The following is a 24,795-nucleotide window of genomic DNA, read 5'->3' on the forward strand; positions in this document are numbered from 1 at the left end:
GAAGAAAGAAAACAACATTGTAACAGTGTGTAAATAGATAAATGCAAATTAGGAACACCAGTTTCAAAACCAGCCTCACATAATAAAACTCTTCTAAAAAAACTGTTTCTGGAAACCTCATTAAATTTGACAGACTATTTCTTGTTGGCACCTTTAAAGTCTATTGTCACAGAGATGACTTGTTAAGGATACTTCTGCATACATTTTGATTACTAGATGGTCTTATGACTTTCATACCTTACAAAAATACTGTACAACAGAACTTTCCAGACAGAGGAGATTTTCTGCCGTTTGCTGGTTACTATGATAGTCACTGAACAGATACAATGATTAAGCACTTAGAATGTGGTGGAGGAGCTAAATTTTAATTCTGGTGACTTCCCGTTAACTTGAATTTATTAAATACCCATATATTTCTAGTCGTCCATATTGGGTAGCAGATCTAGAGCTATCTCAAAATCCTTTCCAGTTATCAAAGCCTAAACACTGGTTTCTAACTACACAACGTAAGTAGTCAGAATTGGGAAATCTCACCCCAAGATCAAATACTATCAACAATGAGTAGTTTTTCTCCTTTTAGTGTTGAAATTCTACACATATGCTGCCGTGTAGCCGTGTCTTATGGCCTGGATCCCATTTTCACTGCTGTTATCTAACCTATGGCTTCCTGGGTAACTTAGCTTTGTGTTCTGTATTCTGCTGATCTGTACCTTTGGGCGTCTCTGCTTGGTCCTGCAGGATGATTCAGCTGTATTAACCATGAGCCCAGGCTCCCACACTCTCTTTCTCCATAAGGAGATGCAGTTTCCACTGGAGTCATATTTCATTGGTATTTTAATAAAGAAATTACAACAGCCACACTGACTAGCTTTACAGACCAGACAGAGGTGACACACACCTTTAATCCAAGTAGTCACACTAGTTTGTCATAGAAACCAGGTGGTAGTGGTGCACGCCTTTAATCCCAAAACTAGAGAGACATATAAACCGGGAGGAGACAGCTCTCAGACACGGTCTCCTTCTGAGATTCCTAGAGGCAGGATTGCCTATTAGAAATAAGGTAGAGGTAAAAGCCAGTGGTTGGTTCTTTTGCTTTTCTGACCTTCATGTTGAACCCCAATTTCTGTCTCTGGGTTTTTATGAATTGTGCTACATTCCATTCCAGGTCATGACTAGGCATCAAGTCCATGGTTCTAAATTCATGCCTGGTTCTGCTTTCTCATCTTCTCAAAGCTGTACCTCCTTGAATGGAAACTGTTGTACACAATTTGATGACATGATCCTTAAAATAATACTGTTATATTTACTACAACAATCTTCTGTAGCCCTCAAATCCAAAACACTGGTCACTCAGAGAGTAGCAGCAATCCTATTGTTTGGGTGAGAGAAAAAAAAAGGCTAAAGCTGACTCCTGGTATTTCTTCACAGAGAACAGAAAATTACACTAACAGCACCTGGTGTGACAGGAAGATTTTTGATCAGAACCACACAGGGTCGTTGTTTCAGAGAGATGGCAATCTTCTCCAACTGCTTCTCATAGTTTTAACTTAATAATTAACTGGAGTACAATCTGTTATTAAAATTCTATTCATGGTTCATAAGGTTTTGAAGTAAACACAGAAGTCTGCATGCCATTGTGCTAGAAGTATAAAGAGCCCAGAAGCCTCCCTAGCAGCAGTGTCTGCAGCTTATCTTCTACTGCTGTTTAGGTGACATACCGCACATCCTTCACTACAGAGCAGCAGATCGGCTAACCTAGAAAACCAGAGATACTATACACAATACCATGCAGAGACAGGGCAGGTCTACACTGCAGTTAATAGCAAACTAGAGAAACCAAGGTGCAGTTCCACTAAAGGACAACCAAGAACCTCCAACTTGGAGAACTTACACTAGCAGAAAAGAGGAGATTTGCACTTATAAGACTATAAATGGAAAAATTAAAGACATAAGAGAATAGAAATGATGACCAAATTCTCAAAACAAGGAAATGCGCAGTTCCTTATTGTGATGTCATAGCCAGGACAGTAGTAATTGGCGCCTGTTGTTTAGCTTGCCCTCTCTGTTTCTCTATCTGGTTCAAACACTAGCTCAAAAGAGTTGAGAAACTCATGAAGAAGTGTGACCCAGTGGCGTCTGGGTGGCCGAGAAGGGGCCAGAATGCAGCAGCAATGATCCCAGCAGCTCAGAAAGGACAGTAGCTTAGCAGAATAGAGTCCTTGATTTAAACCTCGGCATAGCCACTATTATTATCTTGGTGTCTGGAGAAGATTGCTCTTTATTCCTGAACTCTTCTTCCTCTTTACTAAAAGAAGAGTGATAATGCCCACCTCATAGCCTTAACTTGAAGATTGTTTGAGATAAAAAACACAAAGCAATGTGACATACAGCATTTGCTTAATAAATGTTATTTCTTGTTATTGTCATACTTTCTGCTCTTGGTTTTAAGAAAGTTTTTAAAACAAGAAATTCTTGGAACTGGAGACATGGCCCAGCAGTTAAGAGAACTTGCTTGTATTTGTTGAAGACCTGGTCTGATTTCCAGCACCCACCTGGCAGCTGCCACTCTAGTTTCACGAGATCCAATGCCCTCTTTGGGGACTGCACACATGTAGTGCACAAACATATACACAGTTAAACATTCATACATATAAATAATGCAAACCCCACAATAAGCAGTCAAGGTGGATCTATAGGTTGACTGAAATTCTACAAATATATTCCTTCTTGAAAAACAGAAGAATGATTAAAATGCATTCTCAAGATCTCATCTTGGCTATGAGATTTATATTCAATAAGAAAAGTTTCGTTCTGGTTGGCAAGATGGCTCTGCAGATAAAGGTGCTTGCCATTAAGGCTGACAACTCAAGTTCAGCCCCACGGACCCAGTGGTAGAAGGACAAAACAGACTCCTACAAGTTGTCCTCTGCCCTACTCAAGGGCAGCACAGTGAGTGCACACACACACACACACACACACACACACACACACACACACACACGCCTCTAGCTTTCTTCATGAAACAGAATATCTAATGTAGAAGGCCTCCTCAGAGTCCTTCCTGGTACTTTACAGGGAAAAGAAGCAATCATGTTACTTCCTCTAGTATTGTTTGAAGCTTACCAGTCACTTCTGCACTAATTCTGAGGCCATCTCACAGGAGAGTCTGTAAAGAATACTCCCTCGGGTCACAGAGATCTCCTCCCTTTTCCTGACATCCCAACTGAATTTACACAGAGATCTGGGACAAGTAAGAAGCCTAGGAAAAGAATCTTTCACATCCACCAGGGAGGGCAGACAGACACACAGTGCGCAGCCGCCATGCTTCCAGGCAAAAGCCCACTGGCACAAATTGTGCCTGAAAAAAATAAAAGGGCTCCTTTCAGTAAGCAGTAGAAAAGAAATCCAGGGCTCTAGGTGGATCCAAAAACCTGTGTTTAAGCAAAACCACAGCATGGCTGTGCCTATTTTGTTTTCTTTAGCTTTCCTAAAAAACTTCTATTTATGTGTTCTTGATGTTACGAACCTAAAGTCTGGCCCTCAGTAGGTTTCCCCACGCTCAGCCACAGACATGAGTAAAGTACTCGATGAGCTTCACTGTCTCGCAGCCTCAGTACCAGGGATAGGATCCAACAGTAAAGGAAGATGCTTCGGGAAAAGGCATAGAAGCTGAAAGTTGCTGCAAATTAAAGTCAACATGGTAAAAGCCTGCTTCTTCACAAGATAGTGGAAGGTATATCTCAAAACACTCCCGGACTAGAACGTAAGTCAGAGTCTCTAGTTGAGACTGTCGAAGAGCCAGGACTGAAAATGTCCTAAATTAATAACAATATGCAGGATTCTTTTATAATCTCTCTCCTATTGGTAACCACACTGCTTCTAACAGACCTTAAAATGAGTCTACTCCCAATAGAAAACTGAGATTTCTCTCCAATCATCTCAACTTCTGACTTGATTTGAAAAATGTGGTCAGAGCCGGGAGCCATGCGCACGTGTGGATTTGATTCCATCTGCACTCCTGCCCTAATTCTTGTGGCTTGGACCTCCTCCAGATGCTCTGCCTTACTCTGTGGTTTGTATTTGAGATCCCTTCTCCTGATTCATTGCATTCTCCTGATTGACAAACAGATTTAGATATGAAAACAAACAGTTACCTGCCTGTAATTGGTTTCTAACAGCTGCGCTGTTGTAGGCTTTTAAACCACAGTGAAGTTGCCGCCCAGATATGCTTCCTGCTCAGTTCAGGGCAGGGCGGGGGGGGGGTGGTGGTGCTGGAGTTTTACTTGTATTCTACCATTTAGGAGCCTTGACTATTTAACAAGATAATCCATGACTTAGATGTATCTATAATCTATTTACTCTATAAACTGAAATATTTGTATAATTTTATATTTCATAAATTGAATTTAAGTGAGCATACACTAGACTTTAATTTTCTAGACTGGTAGGCTTTTTGATTGATCAAATGCAGAATAATCTTCAAAGGAAACGAGTTACCTGCTGTGATATGCACCACTTTACTGATAGGTTAAAATATCATACCAAAATTAATTATCTAATAATGGTTTCCCTTATAACACCAACTGAATTACACAAAGCACATCAGACTAGTTACAAGAACAACTTCGATGCTACCAACAATTGTAACTTCCTCTGAATTCCAGAGTAAGAGAGTGGGGCCTAGCATTTTAAAATTCCTGTGGAAATCAAATGTATTTTAAGTATCAGCTTTGATTATTTAATCAGACAACTTGCATTTTGCCCTGGCTAATTTTGAAGGCTGATAATATTTTACTCATAAAATAATTGCGCACCTGTTGTGACGGGAGCCCGGTTAAACAAATGTGAGCAGCAACACAACTCTTCACTTTAACTGCAGAACACAGATCTCTTATTATTGTGTGAAGAAACCTATTTTTAAAGGCACAGAATGGATCTCATTTAGATCCAATCTCTTCTATACAGAGATGTTAAGGAATATCATAAAAGCACACATAACGAATAGCTGAGAGGAAACACTGGATGAGTCCACTGAACCAGATGCCTGCGGAATCCCACCTGTCATCAAAAACCTGTCTTCATCTGCCTCGCTCCCTCTCCTGGCCAAACCATCTTAATGATGGTGAGCCATTTCTGTGAAGCGTGTACTTTCTTTCCAGTTTATGATCAAAGGAGAAAATAAAACGAGGGTCGACAGAAACTCTACCCCTCTCGCACTTTTCTTATTTTCAGACCCTTTCAGCATTAGGGGTCTTTTTCAGTACCCAAATTCTCTGAGCTTTAAAAAAAAAAGTCTGGGCAATCATGAAGAGAGTCAAACTTGGACCTTTTCTCTGTGGTTTCTGTCATTTTGAACAGACTTCCTAAAAGCTACCAACTTGTGTCTATTTAGTCCATTTCTTGGTGTAATCCATACCAAAGTGCTGGAAAGAGGCTCAAGGAAAAATAATTTATCTGAAGTTAAGCTAGCTCAAACGTGCATTCAGTTATAACGTCTCCACTGAGTCTGGAGGCAGGTGGTGTGGCCAATGGTCCACCCCCTTGAAGGCTGTATTCAAAGTAGGGTTTATTTTATGTTACTAAACTTAGAGACTGTATCCTTTACAATGTAGGGCCTATGCTAATTTCATCCTGGCTAATGTAACATATGTTTATCACCAGGGTTCAGAAAGTGAGTGAATTTTTAAAAGTGACCTAAATTCTCCAGAGTTTTCTTTTTCAATAGTTTAATGTAGACATTTAGATTGAAGGGGAATCACAAATAAACGAATAATTGCATCAAATTCCCCCAGTGCATTAAATATGCACTCAGTGGTAATTACCAACATTGGTAACAAATTTAATGTAGAGAATAATGTACAATTTATGCTCAGTGCATAGTCCTTATTCAGAAGAACAGCATTTGGACAAAAATACACACATTTTATTAAGTGGTCTGCCTGTTTTTTGCTTTTTTCCCATTCAGACAAATGACCTAAATAACTAGGATTGTAGAGGTCCAGAAGCACATGCCAGTTTTTATGGGATGTAGCCATGCCCCCACCCTGAGAATTTGCTCAAGAGCTAACTCTACACTAAAACAATATCTAGGGTGCACCCTGTCTCCTTTACTGTGCTAAACACAGAGCACGGGTAAGCCCCAAAAGAACAAGAGACTAAAAATGTTCCAGGACTTTTTCTTCCAAAAATTAGTCGTGTATAAATATTACCACAAATGTATATTTTAAACCTCTGTAATTTATTCAAATGAAAAAGGCTGAGGTGAAATACAGCAAATGAATGTTAGTATATTTAACTTTTTTTCTAGTTTGTATTTACTAAAGTCTCTGTATAAGTGCTAAGACAAGTGTGTACATAGTAAATTTCATCTGCCACAGCTACTTTCAAAACAAATTAAGCCAATACAGGAGAGGTAGCTCCAACAATAATCTCAGAACTCAGGAGGTTGAAGCAGGAGGATTGCCTTGAGTCCTAGGCTAGCCTGAGCTACAGTGTAAAATTTATTCCCAAAAACTCCTTCCAAAACAAAAACAAACAAAAAACCTTATGCAAACTATGTGTCAGAATTTTTAACTGTGGAATTCTATTTTAACAAAAAGAACCAGTTACATTGAAAGTCATTTAAATTTTTGAGCAAGACAATTTGACCTTGCTTAAACACAATAGTTTAATAATACTACAAAAGACTTGGGAGGTCTGTGATATCTATCTTGCCTATTGTCACAAGATGGAAATAAAGCTGGACTAATGTGTACAGACCTAACTTATCTGAAAGTACTTTGGTTGAGCAAACATTAACAACATACTCTGTGTTGTAAACTTGACAGATGTATATGATAATGGCAGTTTCTTGGCCTATGAGATACCCTCTCAGACTTACACTTGCTGGCTCCTTTCCTATAAAATCACTTGTGATATAAGAGGTAGTTACCAAATACCCTTCTTCCTGTTCCCTCTGGAAACCAACCAGAAACTTCTTTCTTTACAATTCTATATGACCTAATGAATACATATACTTGCCTCTATATTCCTGTCACCACTAAATGTTTCAGACATCCGAGCCCTCTTGAAGCCGACCAATCATTTCAGATAAGTTGCACTCTCTACATGGCTGATTCTACCTCCATGGAATCATCAAAATGTAGAGTAAGTAAAACTTGAATAGATGTCTTGGAAGACATATTACACTCAGTTCTTCTCACTTTGATGAACATGGAAAACTGTGACGATGAGAGCGAGCTGTCTCATTCAGTTTGACTAGACGTGCCATTGTGCTTGCAGACCCCTCTTGTACAGTGACCCTGTTAGTGAGTTCTACTCGTCACAGAACGTATGGGTGAATGTATGGGTGTTAATGGCTATGTTCTGGGTTTGTATACTAATTTTGAAATTTTTTTTAAAAAAAGGAGGATCTCTGTGAGTTCGAGGCCAGCCTGGTCTACAAGAGCTAGTTCCAGGACAGGCTCCAAAGCTACAGAGAAACCCTGTCTTGAAAAAACCAAAAAAAAAAAAAAAAGTTTCTGTTTAAAGAATATTACCTACTGTGGTAGAGAACTCCACCCTGCCCCACCCCTGTCAGCCTATATCTGATATACACCATTAAAACTCCAGTGTGTTTCACTAATTCCACCAGGAGAACTACAGATGTCCTGCTAGCTATCATTTCCTGGTAAGCAATCTAAAGGCTTCCAGGAAATTGCTAATGACCTTCATTTGACTGAAAAATCTAGGCTGCAATTAGTGAAGTTTTTCTCCTCCATACTGTTGTGATATTTATTTTCATCACAGAAACCAGGAAGGAAAAAGTAAGGTGCGTTGTTTTCACGTTATCTCAAAACGTATCCCTTTTAATTTTGCTATATCCCGGATGGACTAATGCATATTAATGTAATCATAATTGCACAAGAATCCTTTAGTTCTTTTTACTTCTTCCCAATGTTGCCTTCTTTCTGACTCTGGTATGTGGCTCTTGCTAAAATTAGCCTTTTAAAAATGGAATCACTGGGAATATTTTATAATTGGAGACTATTTTTACATTTAAGAATCTTTCATAATTAAAACTTTTGAAACCAGATATGATTTTAAAGTTTTGTGTTCTAATTATAATAATTAACTACAAGAAAGAAGTTTTCGATTCTTATTCATTGAATTTAAAATATGATTATGTGGTCAATGCAGTAACAATAAAGAACAATTTTAGCCAGTGTTATATTTATAAGCAGAACCTGCTATTAAACTTTAGTATTTTCTTTTATGTAAACATTGATTTCGTTAATTATATTCAGCTGATCTCACCCCAACATATCGATTTCTTTTAATCCCAACAGTTAACAATGAGTCTAATGTATCATAATACTTTAGACCTTAATCATATAGTAGGAATTTTTGCCGGTAGCTTTTGTTAGAATTTTAATTAAGAAGACCTTGCGTCTCCAACCTCCAGTGGAGGGGGGAGGTTTTAATTGCTTGCATGTATATCACACAGACTTCAAAAGAAGGAAAAGATGTTTATAGCAGAGAGTATAAAGGAGAGCTCCGAGATGTCTACACTCATGCAAAGTGGTATAATTAGAAACCGTGGGTGCTGCTGGATTCAGATGTGTATGTGTTCAGAAGGGGCTGCTCTGTGCATTTGTTGCTGGCTAAAGGAATCCAGGAGTTCTCCTGTAATTACTCGCTATTGATTACAAGACGTCCAAAAGACTTTGTGAAATTGGCTAAACATGTTATTTGGAGCAGAATACTAAATTTCTGCTGTAATTTACCATGTGGTTTAGAGCAGTGACTTTCTGGACTGATCTGGAGAAACACAAGTCAGATTGTGTAGCAGACAAAAAGCCTCCAGCCCTAATTTTTGGAGTGCCGATGATTTTTGGTGAGACTCTGAAGTCCTACTCTACAGGGACATGTACAAGAGGTACTGGACCAATCAACAGCACCAGCTCATAAGACCAGAGGTAAGAAGGCGGCATCCCTGAACTCACAAGTTAGCATCTAAAGCAACTCAGTGCATTAAAAAAAAATCAATTTAGAAGTTTCAGATACATGGACTCTAAACAAGCAATGACATGCTATTATTGGAATAGGTTTTTTAAAAAAAATCCCCAAATGAATATCCTTTGGTGGGTTTATTGGCAAGTTGGCATAAGATTCGCCCTCAAGTGTTCCTGTTTTGTTTTGTTTTGTTTCTAGGATTTAGTAATTTTCATAAATATATGTGAGAGCCAGCTTATATGTATGAGCATCATGTGCATGCCTGGTATCTATAGAAGCCTGACACAGACATCAGGTGCCTTGGAGCACCATCTGGGTGCTGGGAACTGAACCTGGGTCCCCTGCAAGAGCACCAATATTCTTTACCACTGAGCCATCTCTCCAGGTCCGTCTCTTATTTTTTGAAGCCTCCCCAGAGGAGGAAGAGATTACTATAAATTTATGAGTAGAAATTCAGGAAAACTCATTTATAAATAAATATGCAAAGTATACAGTAGTAGTTCCTGCCCAGCCAAGCGAATCCTATGATTGCTTATAGCAGAAAACGGTGGGCAGCATTAGTCCTAGAACAGAGGATTATGGAAACAAAACAAAACAGAAGAGGCCAAGGTAGGGAGCAAGTACCCACGCACTCTAGTGTAGTTTAGGTCCATAAGAGACTAAACAAAACAGGAGGCACTAGACAGGTCAGTCAGCGACTGTGGTGCTGAATACTGATTCTGTGGGAACTGGAAGATCCATTCTGACCCTGCCTAAGCTACTTCTAGAACACCCCACCCTGTTTGACCTTTAAGACCCATTGTGTCCTGAAATTAAACCACAACTCTTCATACCTGTCCTTCAATGGAGGGTTCTTGTTGGCATCAAAATGGAAATGAATCCAGGCTCTCAGAAGTACTTCACAGGTCTGTTGGAATGAAGTTCCTTTGTGGTCCCTGCTGTACTTTACTTAGGTGCTCTCTCTGGTTTTGGGAACAGTCTCACTGTGTAGTCCAGGCTCACCTCAAACCCACAATCCTCCTGCCTCAGCCTTGTGAGTTCTAGGATTACAGTCCTGACCCCATACCCAGATTACCTTTATGTTTTCACTTCAGTTGTTGCTACAAGCACAGTTGTTGTAGTTTGCATTATATGTGGCATATAGTTTCTAACTTTAAGTCTTTTAAAAGCAGCCCTGACAAAAGAACAGGGCAGCATCTCTGCTCTTCAGCATGAATGTTGAGAACTGAAGCTGGCTAAAGTCAAATCCCTCAGACACAGAAGTGAATACATGATTGCACTTCAGTAATAACTTTGAAAAACACTGGAACCATTTACAGAAATGCCACTGAAAATGTATTTTCAGTCATTTTTCCATCAGAAAAAAAAACTACTTCATCTTTCTAAGCTATAGGTGGCCATACCTACCTTGTATGCTTTTACCTTATACCTTAATGTATGTAGTGAAACATTTACTCATAATTAACACTAGAAAGGAATCATTCTTTTCCTTATTTCCTTCATCACGCATCATCTTTTGGTGTCTCTTGTCATCTGGGTGTTTGACAAACACAGCACAGTTCAGTCCATGCTAACGCAAACAACTGTTTCCCTGGCACAGTTCCCAAAGAAGTGCCTTCACATGAAGCACGACATGCCAGCCACCATATCCAGGGGAAGATTGGGAAGCAGGGAGACTGGCTCAAATCCTTTCCTACAAACTGAATAGGGTGAGCCTCTGCACAGCAATAGGACGCAGATCCATATGCTGTAGGCATGGCTCGGGGTCACCACTGCATTCAGAAATGTGTCAAACCATGGCTATCCTGGAATCTTCCCACACTTGGCACAACTCAAACTTGACCACACTTCTGTCTTGTGCTGCCTTCTTATCACAAGTCTCCACCCTTCTTTCAGTCACTTAAGCAGGGGTGGCAGTAAGGTTTGTATAGTGAGGCCATGTTGTCATGTTACATGTCAAAATCAAAGGTACGCACAGAGCCAGTGCATGCCACGGGGAGACAGGGGCCTGGTCCAGTTTTCCCTCTGACAGTGGTAAGACCTCAGAGAACTTAAAGGCACTCTACCACATCAGGCAGAGACTTCTGGAGCCCCCACTCTACAGCTTCCTATATCACTCTGAATGGCTTGTTTTCTGTTCTGCTTTACTCAGTTGTTGGAGTCAACTATCATAAACATTAAATATTTTAGAACTTTTGTTATTTTCTCTTTGGTTGATTTTGAGACAGTCTCCTTGTGTAGCCCTTGGCTGGCCTGGGAACGTGTAGTCTAGGCTAGGCTAAATCTACTGCCTCCCTAGTGCTAGGATTAAAGGAGAAAACCATCATATCTGGACTCTTGCTCTGTTTTTTTTTCTTTTTTTTAAGAAAGGGTCTCATGCAATCCTGGATTTCACTAAATAGACCATGGTGGTCTTTAATACCCAGAGAGCTACCTGTCTCTACTCCCAAATGCTGGGATTAAAGGTTTGCACTGCCATGCCTGCCTCAGCCTCCAGAGTTAAAGGTGTGAGTCAGCACTCGCAATTTTAGGTACTTTTACAATTCTATTGTGTGAGCAATAAAGAATCTCATATTCCCTGTTGACACAGGATGGAAACCTCATGTTTCAGACACCCTAAGTTAACACACACACACACACACACACACACACACACACACTCCAACTATATCAATATCAAATGCCAAAACTTCTTCAAATGTTGTTTTGCGTTTTAAGAACAAGCTCCCTGTTATCCCAACTCCCTAAAACAGCACAAAACAGAATTTTTTTCTCCTACCCAACACAACTTCAAGTCAGATAGTATGTGTGAGGCTGATCCCTCCTTCCTGTCACAATGAATGTTTGGGGCTTTTCTCATGAGACTTCTGCTCTTAAACTCGTGCACGTTACCCCATTTTAGTCCCAAGTATTGTGGTGACTGGAAAGGAGGTGGCCTGCAGAAATGCGGCAGTGCACAACGCTGTGAAGTCTCCTCTTGGCATATTTAAAGGGTGCTTGGGGAGTATTTCAGACATTCTTACCATACTGAGAAAAACAGAACTCTTTGAGGTAATGTTCTTATCAATTGGCTTGACTGCAAACCACCCAACCAGAATCTACGTGTAATAGAAACATACTGTTATCTGCCTTACATATAAACAATGAAAGCAGTGGCTGGAGAGATGACTCAGTGATTTTAACACTTGCTGCTCTTCCAGAGGACTCAAGTGTGGTTTCCAGCATCCATGCATAACAGCTCCCAAACACCTATAACTCCAATTCAATTTGATCTGACCCCTCTAGGTTCCTCAGGGACCTTCATTCCTGTGCATATAGCCACACAGGCACATACATACACTTAACTAAAAGTAATAAAATAAACTACTAAAGAAATAACAAAAAAAACCACTAGTCAACACAGACTCAATGGCAACTCATACTAACTCAGTGTCTCTCCGATTTCAGCTGTAGTTTGAGCACTATTCACTATCCCCTGATTTTAGCAGCCTTGTGGTGCTTCATTTGGATAGTATTACATGAAGCAAGTTTTAAAGTGAAATCTTTAAAAGAAATTACTGTTTCTTAGTTGTATAGAACTATTAAGCTCTCTGGATTGAAGGCTCATTTTTCAATAATCTTTTATCCATTCTATGATTTCTCGATTATCCTACCAGGATTGATGGTGGCTATTCCCTCCTTTCAGCAGTAACTTTGTTACACTGTATGACTTGTTTGTTTCTCTGTAGCTTTGGAGTTTGTCCTGGAACTCACCCTATAGACCAGGCTGGCCTCGAACTCACAGAGATCTGTCTGCCTCTGCCTCCTGAGTGCTGGTATTAAAAGCATGTGCCACCACACCCAGCTATACTGTATGACTTTAAAACTTATAGAAAATATTTAAAGACAGATTAGTTACCAAATCATGTAATTATTAAACATTCATAAAATGACAAATATTCTAAAAGCAAGATGATGTGACTGGTGTGCTGGAAAGGAGTGGGACCAACACACAAGCCCTAACATCACCCCTTTAAGGGAGTGGGAAGTAGTAGTAGGGGAAAGTGAAAGGCAAGAGGAAAAACAAATTTGCAAAAGTGAAATTCAGATATATAACAGAAAACATGCAGGAGACCTGAAATAGCAGATGCTGTATATTAAATCCACGTTAATACATTTGAAAATCTCACAAACTATATGATTTTTTTTCAAAAAAATACTTTATGACAAAACTGACACCTAAAAAAGTATGAAGCTCTGGTGTTTTTCTGAATATATTATTCAAATTTCAAGAAAGAAAAAATATATAATCTACTTGATATTTTACATTATCTAGAAAGGAAAGAAAAGGCCAATTCTACTTTGAACTCTGGAAGTAATATATTATATAATATGTGTATATGTATGTCATATATTTTATTACATATATGCTATATACTGCAAATAAAAAAGTCACAAATTAACACAATTTATGAGAGATACATCCTGCAGGACATGGTGGGGCATGTCTGTCATATCAGCACAAGGAAGCTAGAGGCAGGGGAGGCAAGGTCATCCTTGACTATTATAAATTCAAGGCCAGCCTGAGCTACATGAGATGGTATTTAAAAAATAAATTAGGTTATTTTAATACAAAGTTTAAAATACTAAAACCAACACTATAAATTAAAAACTACGCCAAAATCCCTGCTACTGACTGTATTGCTCAGTACTGTTCTTAGCAATCTAGGCAGGGTGATGCAAGGTGATGAGGAGACAGGGAGTCATTCTTGTCAGCTGCAACATGATTAGGCCTAGTGAGCCCCCAAAAGGGAAATTAAGGAGTGAGCCAGTAAAATTAATCTGTAAAACTGAGTATAATCTCTAACTACAGGAGCAGAAATATCTCAAATATGGATAAAACAAAAGGAAATGTGCAGAATTAAAGCCAAAACTTTCATGAGGGACATGAATTGATTTGGGAGATTGAGAAGTAGCATTATAGTAGTCATCTGGGTTCTGTTCCCAGTACCTTCATTGTGGTTCACAACTGCCTGTAACTTCAGTTCTAGGGGAATTTAATGCCCTCTTCTAGACACAGTGGGCACTGCATGCACATACTTGCAGGCAACACAAATATAAAGAATCTTCAAGTCTTTGGATCATGAACATACTCTTTAAAATTAAATCATGATCCAAAGACAAGAAAATATTTAATTTTAAAGAGTATGTTCATACCAAATTTATTCCATTGACTGTCGAGAGAGCTCAATCAGGACAGAGTGATAATACATAACAAGGCATGAATTCATGAATGACTATAGAAAATAGTGCTTTCTGTACACAACATGACAGTTGACCATATAAACTCAAGTAATTAGGATCAAATTATCAGTCCTGAGCAATTCCAAGCCCGATTAAAATCCTTGGGAGACAGTAAGAAGGGACATGAAGAACCATGCCTTACTGAGAAGCTACTATTTATTATCTTAAAGATGCTTGGAGAAAGGGAATAATGTTGATTTTAAAAATGTGCAACTCCTGATTATTCAACCATATTGTAGGCAATGCTCAACATCCACAATTTTATGGGAGATTCAGATTGAACTCTGAATGTAAAAAAAGAACAGGAAAAAACCAAAGATGTCTGAAGGAAGTGCAACTTGAGAAGAGTGGAGAGTGGAATTTGGTCAAATGACACTACAATGTATTCTTAAATCACTAATAAAAGAATTAAAAGTAAAAAAAAGAATCTTCAAAAAAGAATTGAATAAATTGTGCTCAATAAAAATATGCAATTTTATAAATACATCTGCTCACCCAATAGTTTTATATAAAGGTAATTTTAAGACATTTTGCAATGTTAATTATCACACTGATATAAAACCACCCAAGAAAAACTTTAGTAAAAATTGAAAATATGTTGGATAAAAGTTATGATAAATATGAAATATACTATATCAACAATTATTGAAGTACTAGTAAAAGTTTATATAAATGGTTCCAAATGTATAATTAAGTGTAAGGAGAAATCCTATTGCCAGTCAAGAGGGGTCTGAACATTCAGTCGGAGTGTATAATGTTATTTTATAACTGCTTAAAACAACTATAACTCTAGTTGACATAACACATCAAAATATAGTCAGGAGGGAAGAAAAAGTTAAATGCTTCTACACAGAACTAATTGAAAGAAAATATGGCAAAATCGTATCTAATCTCAAGAGTGGGAGAAGCCGGCACAAACCAACTGCAACAGTCACGCACGCAAAGGGGAAGAAAGACAGGCGTGTGTGCACCAGGGTGTGATGCTATGAAATACACCCCAGAGTTCTCAAGTTCTGACAGTCCTCACGCTCTGGACAAGCCCTTTAGAAGGAAATGAGAAACTCGGTGTTGAACAAAAGGCTTGGTTGACTCAGGGAAGCCTTATTTTGTGCCACATATTTGCCAAGAATGATTTTTAAAGATTGTCTATTCAAATGAACCCTATGCTGAGAAGTAGCAGCTCATAGGGATGACTAACTTTATACAAAACTTAAGGGATAGACAGATGAAAGCTGAAACAGAAAGCTTGTGCCACAGGATTTAGGCAGAATTAAAGAATACTTTTGTTTTATTGTGTGTTTTTTTTCTGTTTTTTACAAATAAATATGTACAAACTGCAGCTGGCCAAGTCACACACAGAACCAAGAAAAGAAGTGTGTTCTCCCAGCAACAGTTAAAGTATTCAAATTACCGCTTTAGCTACAATTTTTAATGTCTAAGTTAATATATGATGTATGTAATATTTGTGGTGCAAAATGCTAAAATTTATAAAAAGAAAAATTGTAGAACACATTAAATGGAAAATTCAGTAATAATATTAACATTTATGTCTATAAAATTCAAAATAGCTCACCATTGGAAGCTCAAACAACTACAGGACCTCCAGAGAAACGAAGTGGAAAGGCGTGGGTCGCGTGGTTCACTTTTGAGAATTAAAAATTTTGAACACCTGAAACTTTTGTTATTTTTTTGGCTTTTTAAACTCATAATTAGAATTAAATATAAATAAGAGTGAAAGGTACGGGGAAACACTCCCTGAAGTGTATAAAAGCCAGAGTTCCTCATCACAGAGACAATAAAGTGTTTAGCTTCCATGCTGCTAGGAGAAAGCAAGACCCCCATCACTCATGCTGGCAAACGCTTGCCTTTGCATAAGCCATTTCTGTCCTCACTGTTATAAAACCAATGACTCTGGGAAGAGGAGAAAACACAAAATGACGTGTGAAGTCACACAGCCCATGTTATTGCAGCTGGATGGAGACTATGTCACTAATGACTTTTCTTTCTACCCATCAGTTATGTTGAGATTCCTTTTTTTTTCAAAAAGCAAATGGCCTTTATGAGTACAAAGCAGAAGCAGTAAAATTCAAAATAATATTCCGTTTTCACTTGATTCTGACACTCTGTTAGTTAATGGAATGAGTTGTTAATTACTCATCGTGGAAGGACAACTGTTCTCTTTATTGGAGTTCAAAGTGACAGAGATCTACCAGCTTTCTGTGATAAATTAAAAATAACGTTTTCGTGAGATATCTACTACCAAATGCTTGTCTTAACAGAGATAAACAACACAAATTTGTTTGCTAAATCCAGAGAACTAGTGTGATTGAGTCTCTGACGTGTTCCTGTAAACTGAGTGTGGAATTCTGTGAGATGACTGACAGCATTAATAGGTGGCCTGGCTTCCTCTCACGACATGCAAGTGTAAGAATGTGACACTTTTTCCTGAGTCCACAGAAGAGCTGGGTTAGGCCAGAAGCACAGACTTCTTCACGCACAGGTGATGCAATGCTGAAATACACAGTACTCCTTCATCTCCTAATATTTCAAAAGGATTACATACAGGCAGAAGTGAAGCTATAGGACTTCCTAGCACCTTGTCGCATGCCTGTCTAGTTCAGTTCCCAGAACCACAACAATAAATAAATTAAAAGACAAAGATATTCTTGGAGTCAAAGTGCAGGAAGTGCTCAATTCCAGCACTCTCTTTGCTGTGACTCAATCCCCAATCTATGGGCACATCAACAGTGACCGTCACTGTGTCACTGTACTGTGCTCCCAGTGCTCTACTGAGTGCCAGGCGCTACAGTGATGAGACCTTCACTTGTGCCGACTCTTCCAAGGAGCGTATAGGTAGGTGCTCTTATCACCTCCGCAGAGACATGGAGGACAAAACGTAGAAAATGCCAGTGCTTTGGCCAAAATTCAGGCATAATGAGAGGCTGGATGGGAACCAAGATAAACAGGTCTTAGAAGTCAGTCATAAAATGCAATGTAGGGTATATTCCATCTGCTTTTGTTGGATTGTATACATAGCCTCTTTCCAGCAAGAGAAATTCCACAAATAACTTTAATCTGTAAATTTAGCTACTATTATGAGTCTAAGAGAAAAGCCAGGTATCTCTGAGCCGCACTGCATTATCTGACAAGACTTTCCCTCTATCATGTCTTTCAAGTAAATTCACAAGGCTGTCTATACACTGATGTCAGGGAGGGCGAAGGTCCATAGTGTACACCTAAGAGCAAAGACATCCAGGAGGGTGTCACCCCTACTCTTCCATGGATAACCTAGTTTAGAAGTCAGAGTTTAGGGTCCTGGCACAAAGGCCGGCAGCTGCATGGGGTAAGTAAAGTAATATCTGCACATTTGATACTTTTATATTTTACCTTTGATTTCTCCAAGAAGGTCACTCGTATTTAGTCTTTCCATTTTTTCCTTCCAATCTTTTGAAAGTAGTTTTTCCATGCAGGAGGAATCTATTAAAATACAAAGGTAAGTATTAAAGATGTATACTACAGACCCAGAGAGCTAGACAATGGAGCAACTGGCTCGGTGGGAAACAAACAAAAGCTGTTTCTGTTGCTCTATGTTTAATTCTACCATTACTCTAATCATAAAACACCATGACTGAGGTAAACTATTGCCCCAGGGTGATAGTGCTTGTAACACATGCTTATCTGCATAAATCTAAAGATATTTAATCAGTGTTTATCATTTATCAGACTGATAAGACAGAACAAAGGCTCTCCCCTACAGGTTTAAATTTATATGATATTTCTTTTAGCTCAGGTTATATTTTAAAAGTGTAAGCAAAATTTATATGCTGTACAAGGGACAATGGTAAATCATTAAGGAAGAAGAGGCCAATTAACCTGTAACCACGTAGTCCTTAAAAAAGAAATCCAACTTCTGCAAAACTAAAAAATAGACAAGTAAATAAAATCAAGATGCTTTTTGTACCCTCATAGTGAAAACTACTAAAACTTTTATATAGAAATGACACATGTGTTCATTAAAGAAAACACCTGTTTAAATAGCATCTGCTCTAGGGTGTGTTAGAATACTGTTCTAGACTACAGAGAGCAATTACATCTGTTTTCATAAAGACTCATAAGATTATGGAAATATAAACATTAGAATGCCCTAATAATGATCTCTTTTTCCTCCATCACTGTTTTCTTCTCTGGATTCAGATGGATTTATAAGCAGGCCTCCTGCTTACAACTGTCTACATGTACTTTTCCAGATCCGACTCTTAGCAAAATAGGTCATGTTTCCAGAGAATGCAGGCAGGTTTGAAAACTCCCATTAAACTTTAGCATTCCAAGTGTCAAAGTTCTGATAATTTTCTTTTTAAATTATATTTAAAATGATTTCTCCAGTTCCAAATACTTTTTCTCCCCCATATCAGCACCTATCTCTTGAGTATTTTCTCTTTTGTTTTTTTCCCCCTCTAGCTTCCAAATCGGCCTTGACTTTTTCAGATTGACAGTTAGGTCATGATGGCTCTAAAGGGCTTTAGAGGCAGATAAGCTTTGGGAAAAGCAGGGATCCTTACTTAAGAGATGAGAAGACCACATGATTAGAAAGTCTTGCTGAAAACAATTAACATTTGTTTGTGACAAGAGCAATCAATTAGAAATTGGATGGAATCCAGATCCTAGTGTCATTAAAGGACTGATATTGTCACAGAACCCCACGTCCTTTCTACATAGACATTCCATTAAGTAAATGCCATCCACCTCTTCCCTGACTTCTCTCCATTTAACAATCATAAATGAGGTATGTAGTCTGTTCGATACCTATATTTTTCCAGTATTAAAACTGAGTTTATAGGATTAACAAGGCTTCAAATCTTCAAAGGAATGCCTGCCAGACATTTTGGTTTCTCCAATCAGTTTGGGATTTCGAAGCAAGATGATGATAACATTAGATAACAGATGAGAAAGGTCAGTAAAAGGTCTTAAATTTTATACTCTACTAGGCTTGCTATATTTTTACCCATTCTTGTATGTTCTACCATTGCACTGTACTGATACCCATCAGCACAGATGCAGGAGTCCAAAACGTTTGGTTAAGTTAACCCAATACACCAAGGATGGCTACAAAGTCAGGTCAAGTGGACACATGCACACTAAATGTAAAGCTTGTCTCTACTTTCTATAAATAGATTTGAAATACCCCAGAGGTCCAAGGAAAGAATGCTGATGCTCCATGAGAGACAAACATAGCTCTATGGACAACAAGGATATATGCTGCAACATAAACTCAATCAGCTTCACACAAGCTACGCATTCCCAGGCTCGAGCATTTGACATTCTACTAAAACATCCTTTCTTGTTAATGCTGAAATCCAGCTACACCAGATCCTGCTTCAGTAGAAAAGGTGAAGGAAAAGAGAAAAGAGACAAAGGGAACACTGTATAAATGAGTCCTTATATACACAGAAAGAACAAAACAGTGTCTTCATAAACAGTCACAGTGATTCTAATGGGATTTAAAAAAAAAGCAAATGTCCCCTGAATAGTTTACAGTTCTGTCACAGAACAAATATGTTTTATTTTATTAATTGGAAAATAACTTTCCACTCAAAGAAACAATGACAATAAATTTTAATATCTAAGTTTATGGTTCAAACTTCTGTGACTAAACTATCTGAACTACAGAACCAAATGAGTCTTCAAGATGAGGAGAAAGGATCACAATACTACAGTACACATTGTAGTAACCCTACAATATAGACACATTAAAGAGTACAGTGCCCCAAATTTGTGTAGCATGTCATCTGAGGCCAGAGTTCACCCCTCCTACCATGAGAGAGTTTAATAACATCAACCAACACCTACTCAATAAAACACAGGGCCTCGGGTTATTTTGCTTATTGTTTTACAGATAGTGGGGATTTGATTCTAACTAGTCTCTATCTGAAGCAAAGGCATAAAGATTCCACACCTCTAGACTAGTACTCAGGTATATAGTTTTGGGTAGGCTGTGGTTTGAGGGGTGAGGATGGGGCTTTTGCTTGTTTATTGTTTGAAATTTAACAATTTATCTTTCAGAAAACTTACTTTAAACTTTTTCTATCAAAAGAAAGATATGTTTCAAGAATGATTGTATTTACAATGTGCCATACACAGATTGCCAAACATGGTTCTGCTTCTTAGAAACTGAGACTTTAGGCTAAGTAAGAATGTGATTTGCCATGGCATGCTAATGCACTGGCTCATAACAAATGGAATAAGAAATAAATGCTCAAAGTGGGATTATCTCCTAATCTGTAGACTGATATTTTGGAATCATTTTCAGTTACTATACATATGGAGTGTGTGTGTGTGTGTATGTATGTATGTATGTATGTATGTATGTATGTATGACTTCAGGAGTTCTAACAATGATAAAGGTTTATCTTCTGTGTCAAGAAGTGTAAATAAATCATAATTAAAGCAAAGGAAGAAGATAGAATAATGGGAATGCTTTGGAATATTTTGAAACAGTTTATCTGTGAGTAAACATTTATTATTTCTTTCACTTCTGTGTCATATTGGAAGTCAGAGGGCAAAAATATCACAAACATGACACAAAAATATCTTTCAAATATTTGGTGAAGAATCAAATGCTTCAGTCCCTATGTACACATTTCTTCTTGCTCTAGTGATGCTTAAGACAATAGTAAAGGCATCCCTTTATTTTACCATGGAATCAGAAGTTTCAGATGCAATCACTTGCTCTGCATTCACAACCACTGATAATTGATCTGAAGAGCTCATGACTTTAGTTTCCAGCCAAAATGCTTGCATTTTCGTTGGGGACATACAGATGCTGTTATCAGTTACTGTACTTTTTTTTAACAGTGGCAAGAGCGCCACAATACAGTGGGATAAAATTGGAGCTTGGAGAGCTTGAAGAGCACTCTTAAATTTTAATTAAAACCCTCCAAGCTCACTAAAAATAATTAGACACTAAAATGTGCCAGTTTTATTTTGAAATCACTATAACATACAAAGCAATGCTCTATGATGACTGTCCCTACACACACACACACACATACACACACACATACACACACACACACACACACACACACAATGAAACAACTGACTTTCCAAATAAGAACAAGGGGTATAAATAGAGTATGTTTTCAAGCAAGCTCTTCATGCCGGGAGCTGGCAGAAAAGCCCAGAGTGTGTTTTTCAGACTGAACCAAACAAACCTAGAAATAACTTCCCTAGACCAGTGTGCAGATCTCCAACCAACTCCACAGAAAATCCAGTGTGGAAAGAACAGTGCGCACTGTATCACTGAGCTTTTCTGATCCAAGAGCCAAACCTTTAACCTCTTAAATGTTTCTGCTATCTTAAAATATCTCATACAATGCTATACCCCATCCTATTTTTAGGGAAGTAGCGAGAGAAAGCATGCCTTTCCCATACAGCAGGGCAGCGGTCTAAACATCAACACAGATGCTCTGCCAGGAAGAACTGGGCTTCTCAAGCACTTGATCATTAAGGAATGCACCAACTGTTTTGGATAATCTCGTGCCAGCCCCCTTGTGCTCCACACTCCCCTGTGGGAGTGGCCAATCTTGTCCTGCTCCTAATTCTTCATTTTCCTCCTCCACAGCATACCCTCTATCCAAAAAGATGAGAAGTAAGGCATTTATGCCTAGCAATGAGAAAGCAGGCTCACTTCCCCAAACAGACCAAAACTTTAAAACAATTAACCCTCCCCTCTTCTTTCAGATAAATTGCTAAGTATAAAATGCAATCTGTTCCCTTTGTTTACTCAATAAGAACAATTTGTAAATGACTCAAGGATAAAATTCAGAAAATGTTGTGCTAAATTAGAACCATTATAAACATGCTAATGACTCAATGCTCAAGTAAAACATGCATGATCGGTGTGAAGGGAGAGATTTCATTCCTGTAAAATTCTGTTGTGCTGCCTTAAAATGATTTGGTCATTAAATCAGATATAGTCCTTCCAGGAAATATGCTAATTCCACAGACACTCTACTGAACAATGTGCTGTGAGTGTGGGGTGTGTTTGCGGGCGGGGGCGCGAAGGGGAAACAACTGAGGTGTTGGAAATGCTGCTAGGATGTTCAGAAGGAAACAGGCCCCACATCTAAAACCTGCCAGACTCACATGCAGGCATTTTCATGTCAGGGGCAATCTTTTCTCCAGTTACTATTTTTATCCACCGGACCTTTCTTTAGGCTACCCTGACAACTGGCACTAAACATACATTCATGAAAGTCACACTGTTCTATATGAGCAGGAAGAAGGCATCTCCCTCATCTGCTCACCAAGACTGCTAGCACCTAAAACATGAACACAAGAATCATTAGCAACCCAGTTCCTCTCATCTGTTCATCAAAGCATAACCACTCCGGTGCCAACATACTCATGGTAAATCCCAGCTTACAGTCTGGCACTGGAGATAGAGCACTCATTTTGGAAATGAGGAAAAAATGGAGTGAAGATGATGAAGCCGCTGGCATTGTTGACTTGAGATGGTGACAGCTCGGGCACATGTCAGTGCTTGCTTTACTGAATACTATTTAAATCACTGTTCAAACATCAGTTTTATGGCCTGTACAATGCAGTAGTCAGCCGTGGACTTACTAATAGTTGCTTCGGATGTGGACAGAAACATGAGCCGTTTGGACAGGGATGAAAACAATACAGGACATGCCAGGACAAAGCAGAAGTGTCCAGCAGCCTTGTCTTAGGACACACGGTGCTTGGCTAGTCTTTCGGACCCTCCACTTGGCTTTTTCCACAGTGCTTCATATGGATTGAACTAAAAGCTTTCCTTTCTTGAATACCATCCACTAAACACTCAGTGCAAAGTTCATTTAAAAAAAAAAAAAAGGCCTTGAACTCAACTGGTCATTTCTTCCAAGACAGGTTTTGTTTCCGTGAGTGAGAACCACATACATGTGCAGCCTTGGGCCTTGTTTCTCTACTGTTAACCCTTGCACATGAGACCCTCAGATGCTCCAGATTTACCATAATAGAAATGTCTGTTAGAAACTGTACATACCCATATTTACTAAAATCTATCTTATCAATGACATTTTCCAGTTACTGCTGCTCCTGTTGTTTATATTCATCAATTACCTGTTTTACTATGTCAGATTCACATATAACTCATTTTAAGAAGCAATATAAGATTATGGCTATAAATTATTTTGTGTGTCCATTTGTTTATTTTTTTGTTTTAGACAGTATCTGTATATCCCAGTCTGCCCAGCCTAGAACTTCCTATGTAGTCCAGAATGATCCTTCAGCTGTATATAAAGTGCTAGGGACCCAATCCACAGCTTTGTTCTTGCTAGCCAAGCACGCTACCAACTGAGTTATATCCCCAAACCCTCTAGTCCTTCTTTTGAGAAAGGTATTTTAATTCTATGATTCTGGGTATAAGTGTACCCCTGTGTATGGAGGTTACATATAGAAGCCAAAGGGAGACAGATATGTTCCTCAGTTGACCTCTATATATTTTTAAGCAGGGTCTCTCACTGAATTTAAGAGCTCACAATTCTTTTAGAGTGGTTGGCCATTGAGTCCCAAGGGTCCTCTTGCCTCTGCCTCCCCAATATTTATGCCGTGCTCTGCATGATTTCCCATTTGGTTCTGAAAATCAAGCTGAGGTCCTCGCCTACTGAGCGATCTCTCCAGCACTCGAATGCTCCTGCTGTCTTGTAGCTGCCAACCGCAGACCTACATTCTCTGCTTTCCATTGGTCCTCCTGACCGCACAAAGAATTTGACCCATCAGAATGTTCTGCTGGGACTATTGAAAGCCATTCTCATGCTCAGGTCAGAAACTAAAATGTGTGAACCTGAGATTTTTGTGGACAACACAGACAGGACCTTATAGCACGACTAAGGAAAACCCAGACACAGATAATGGGGTCCAAGCTGAAAGATCAGAGAAGCAATCAGCCACTAGCCAACTCTTACCTCTACGAAATCTTCAGCCTGAAAAGAGAATGAGTTCCTGTCTCATCCCGCCATATATATATGAGTGAAACAACATATAACAACAGAGTGAAAAAAAGACACATCAGAGCTCAACAGACTTCTAGTTTCTAAGTATCATGCAAACAACTTCCTGCTGAACTGTTATCAAGTTAAAGTTTAATATAACCTTTAATCAATAGCATCCCGTTAGGTCTATTTTATTATGTACTGGCAACCCATGAAAGAACAATGTAATAGGAGGTTATACTATCCAGTGGGTTTCATGTCCCTTCATTATTGGCCCTAGTTGATGCCTCTTATCTGTAATTCTTGGTTTTGCCATATTTAGGTGAGCCCTCAAAAATTGTCTCACTCGCTTCTGCATGCCTGGTGCTTTCTCAACCATTCTCTCATACGTCCTCCTGACCAAAATGTCTCCCTCTTCTTAGTAAAAACACACACACCACCTACTGTTTTTGATTGCCTATACTGACTGACCACTCCAAATATCAACTCTCTTTTTCTAGATAGAAAAATAATACTTGCCGGG

General features: G+C 38.7%; 1 protein-coding gene across 6 annotated transcripts in view; it reads right to left on the minus strand.

The window, feature by feature from the left end:
* The window catches only part of Sox6 (SRY-box 6), a 556,070-nt gene that overhangs the window by 197,699 nt on the left and 333,576 nt on the right, over positions 1 to 24,795 (minus strand). For 5 of the 6 annotated variants that reach the window (XM_026781359.1, XM_013347706.2, XM_026781358.1 and 2 more), the window contains one exon: positions 17,665 to 17,754. The exons of the other annotated variant lie outside the window; for it this stretch is intronic. In XM_026781359.1, the coding sequence (XP_026637160.1) occupies positions 17,665 to 17,754 (90 nt within the window). The remainder of the gene's footprint in view (positions 1 to 17,664; positions 17,755 to 24,795) is intronic. 6 annotated transcript variants of the gene reach the window in all.

This window comes from Microtus ochrogaster, chromosome 8, assembly GCF_000317375.1.
Source record: "Microtus ochrogaster isolate Prairie Vole_2 chromosome 8, MicOch1.0, whole genome shotgun sequence".
In the NCBI taxonomy this organism is placed as follows: Eukaryota; Metazoa; Chordata; class Mammalia; order Rodentia; family Cricetidae; genus Microtus; species Microtus ochrogaster.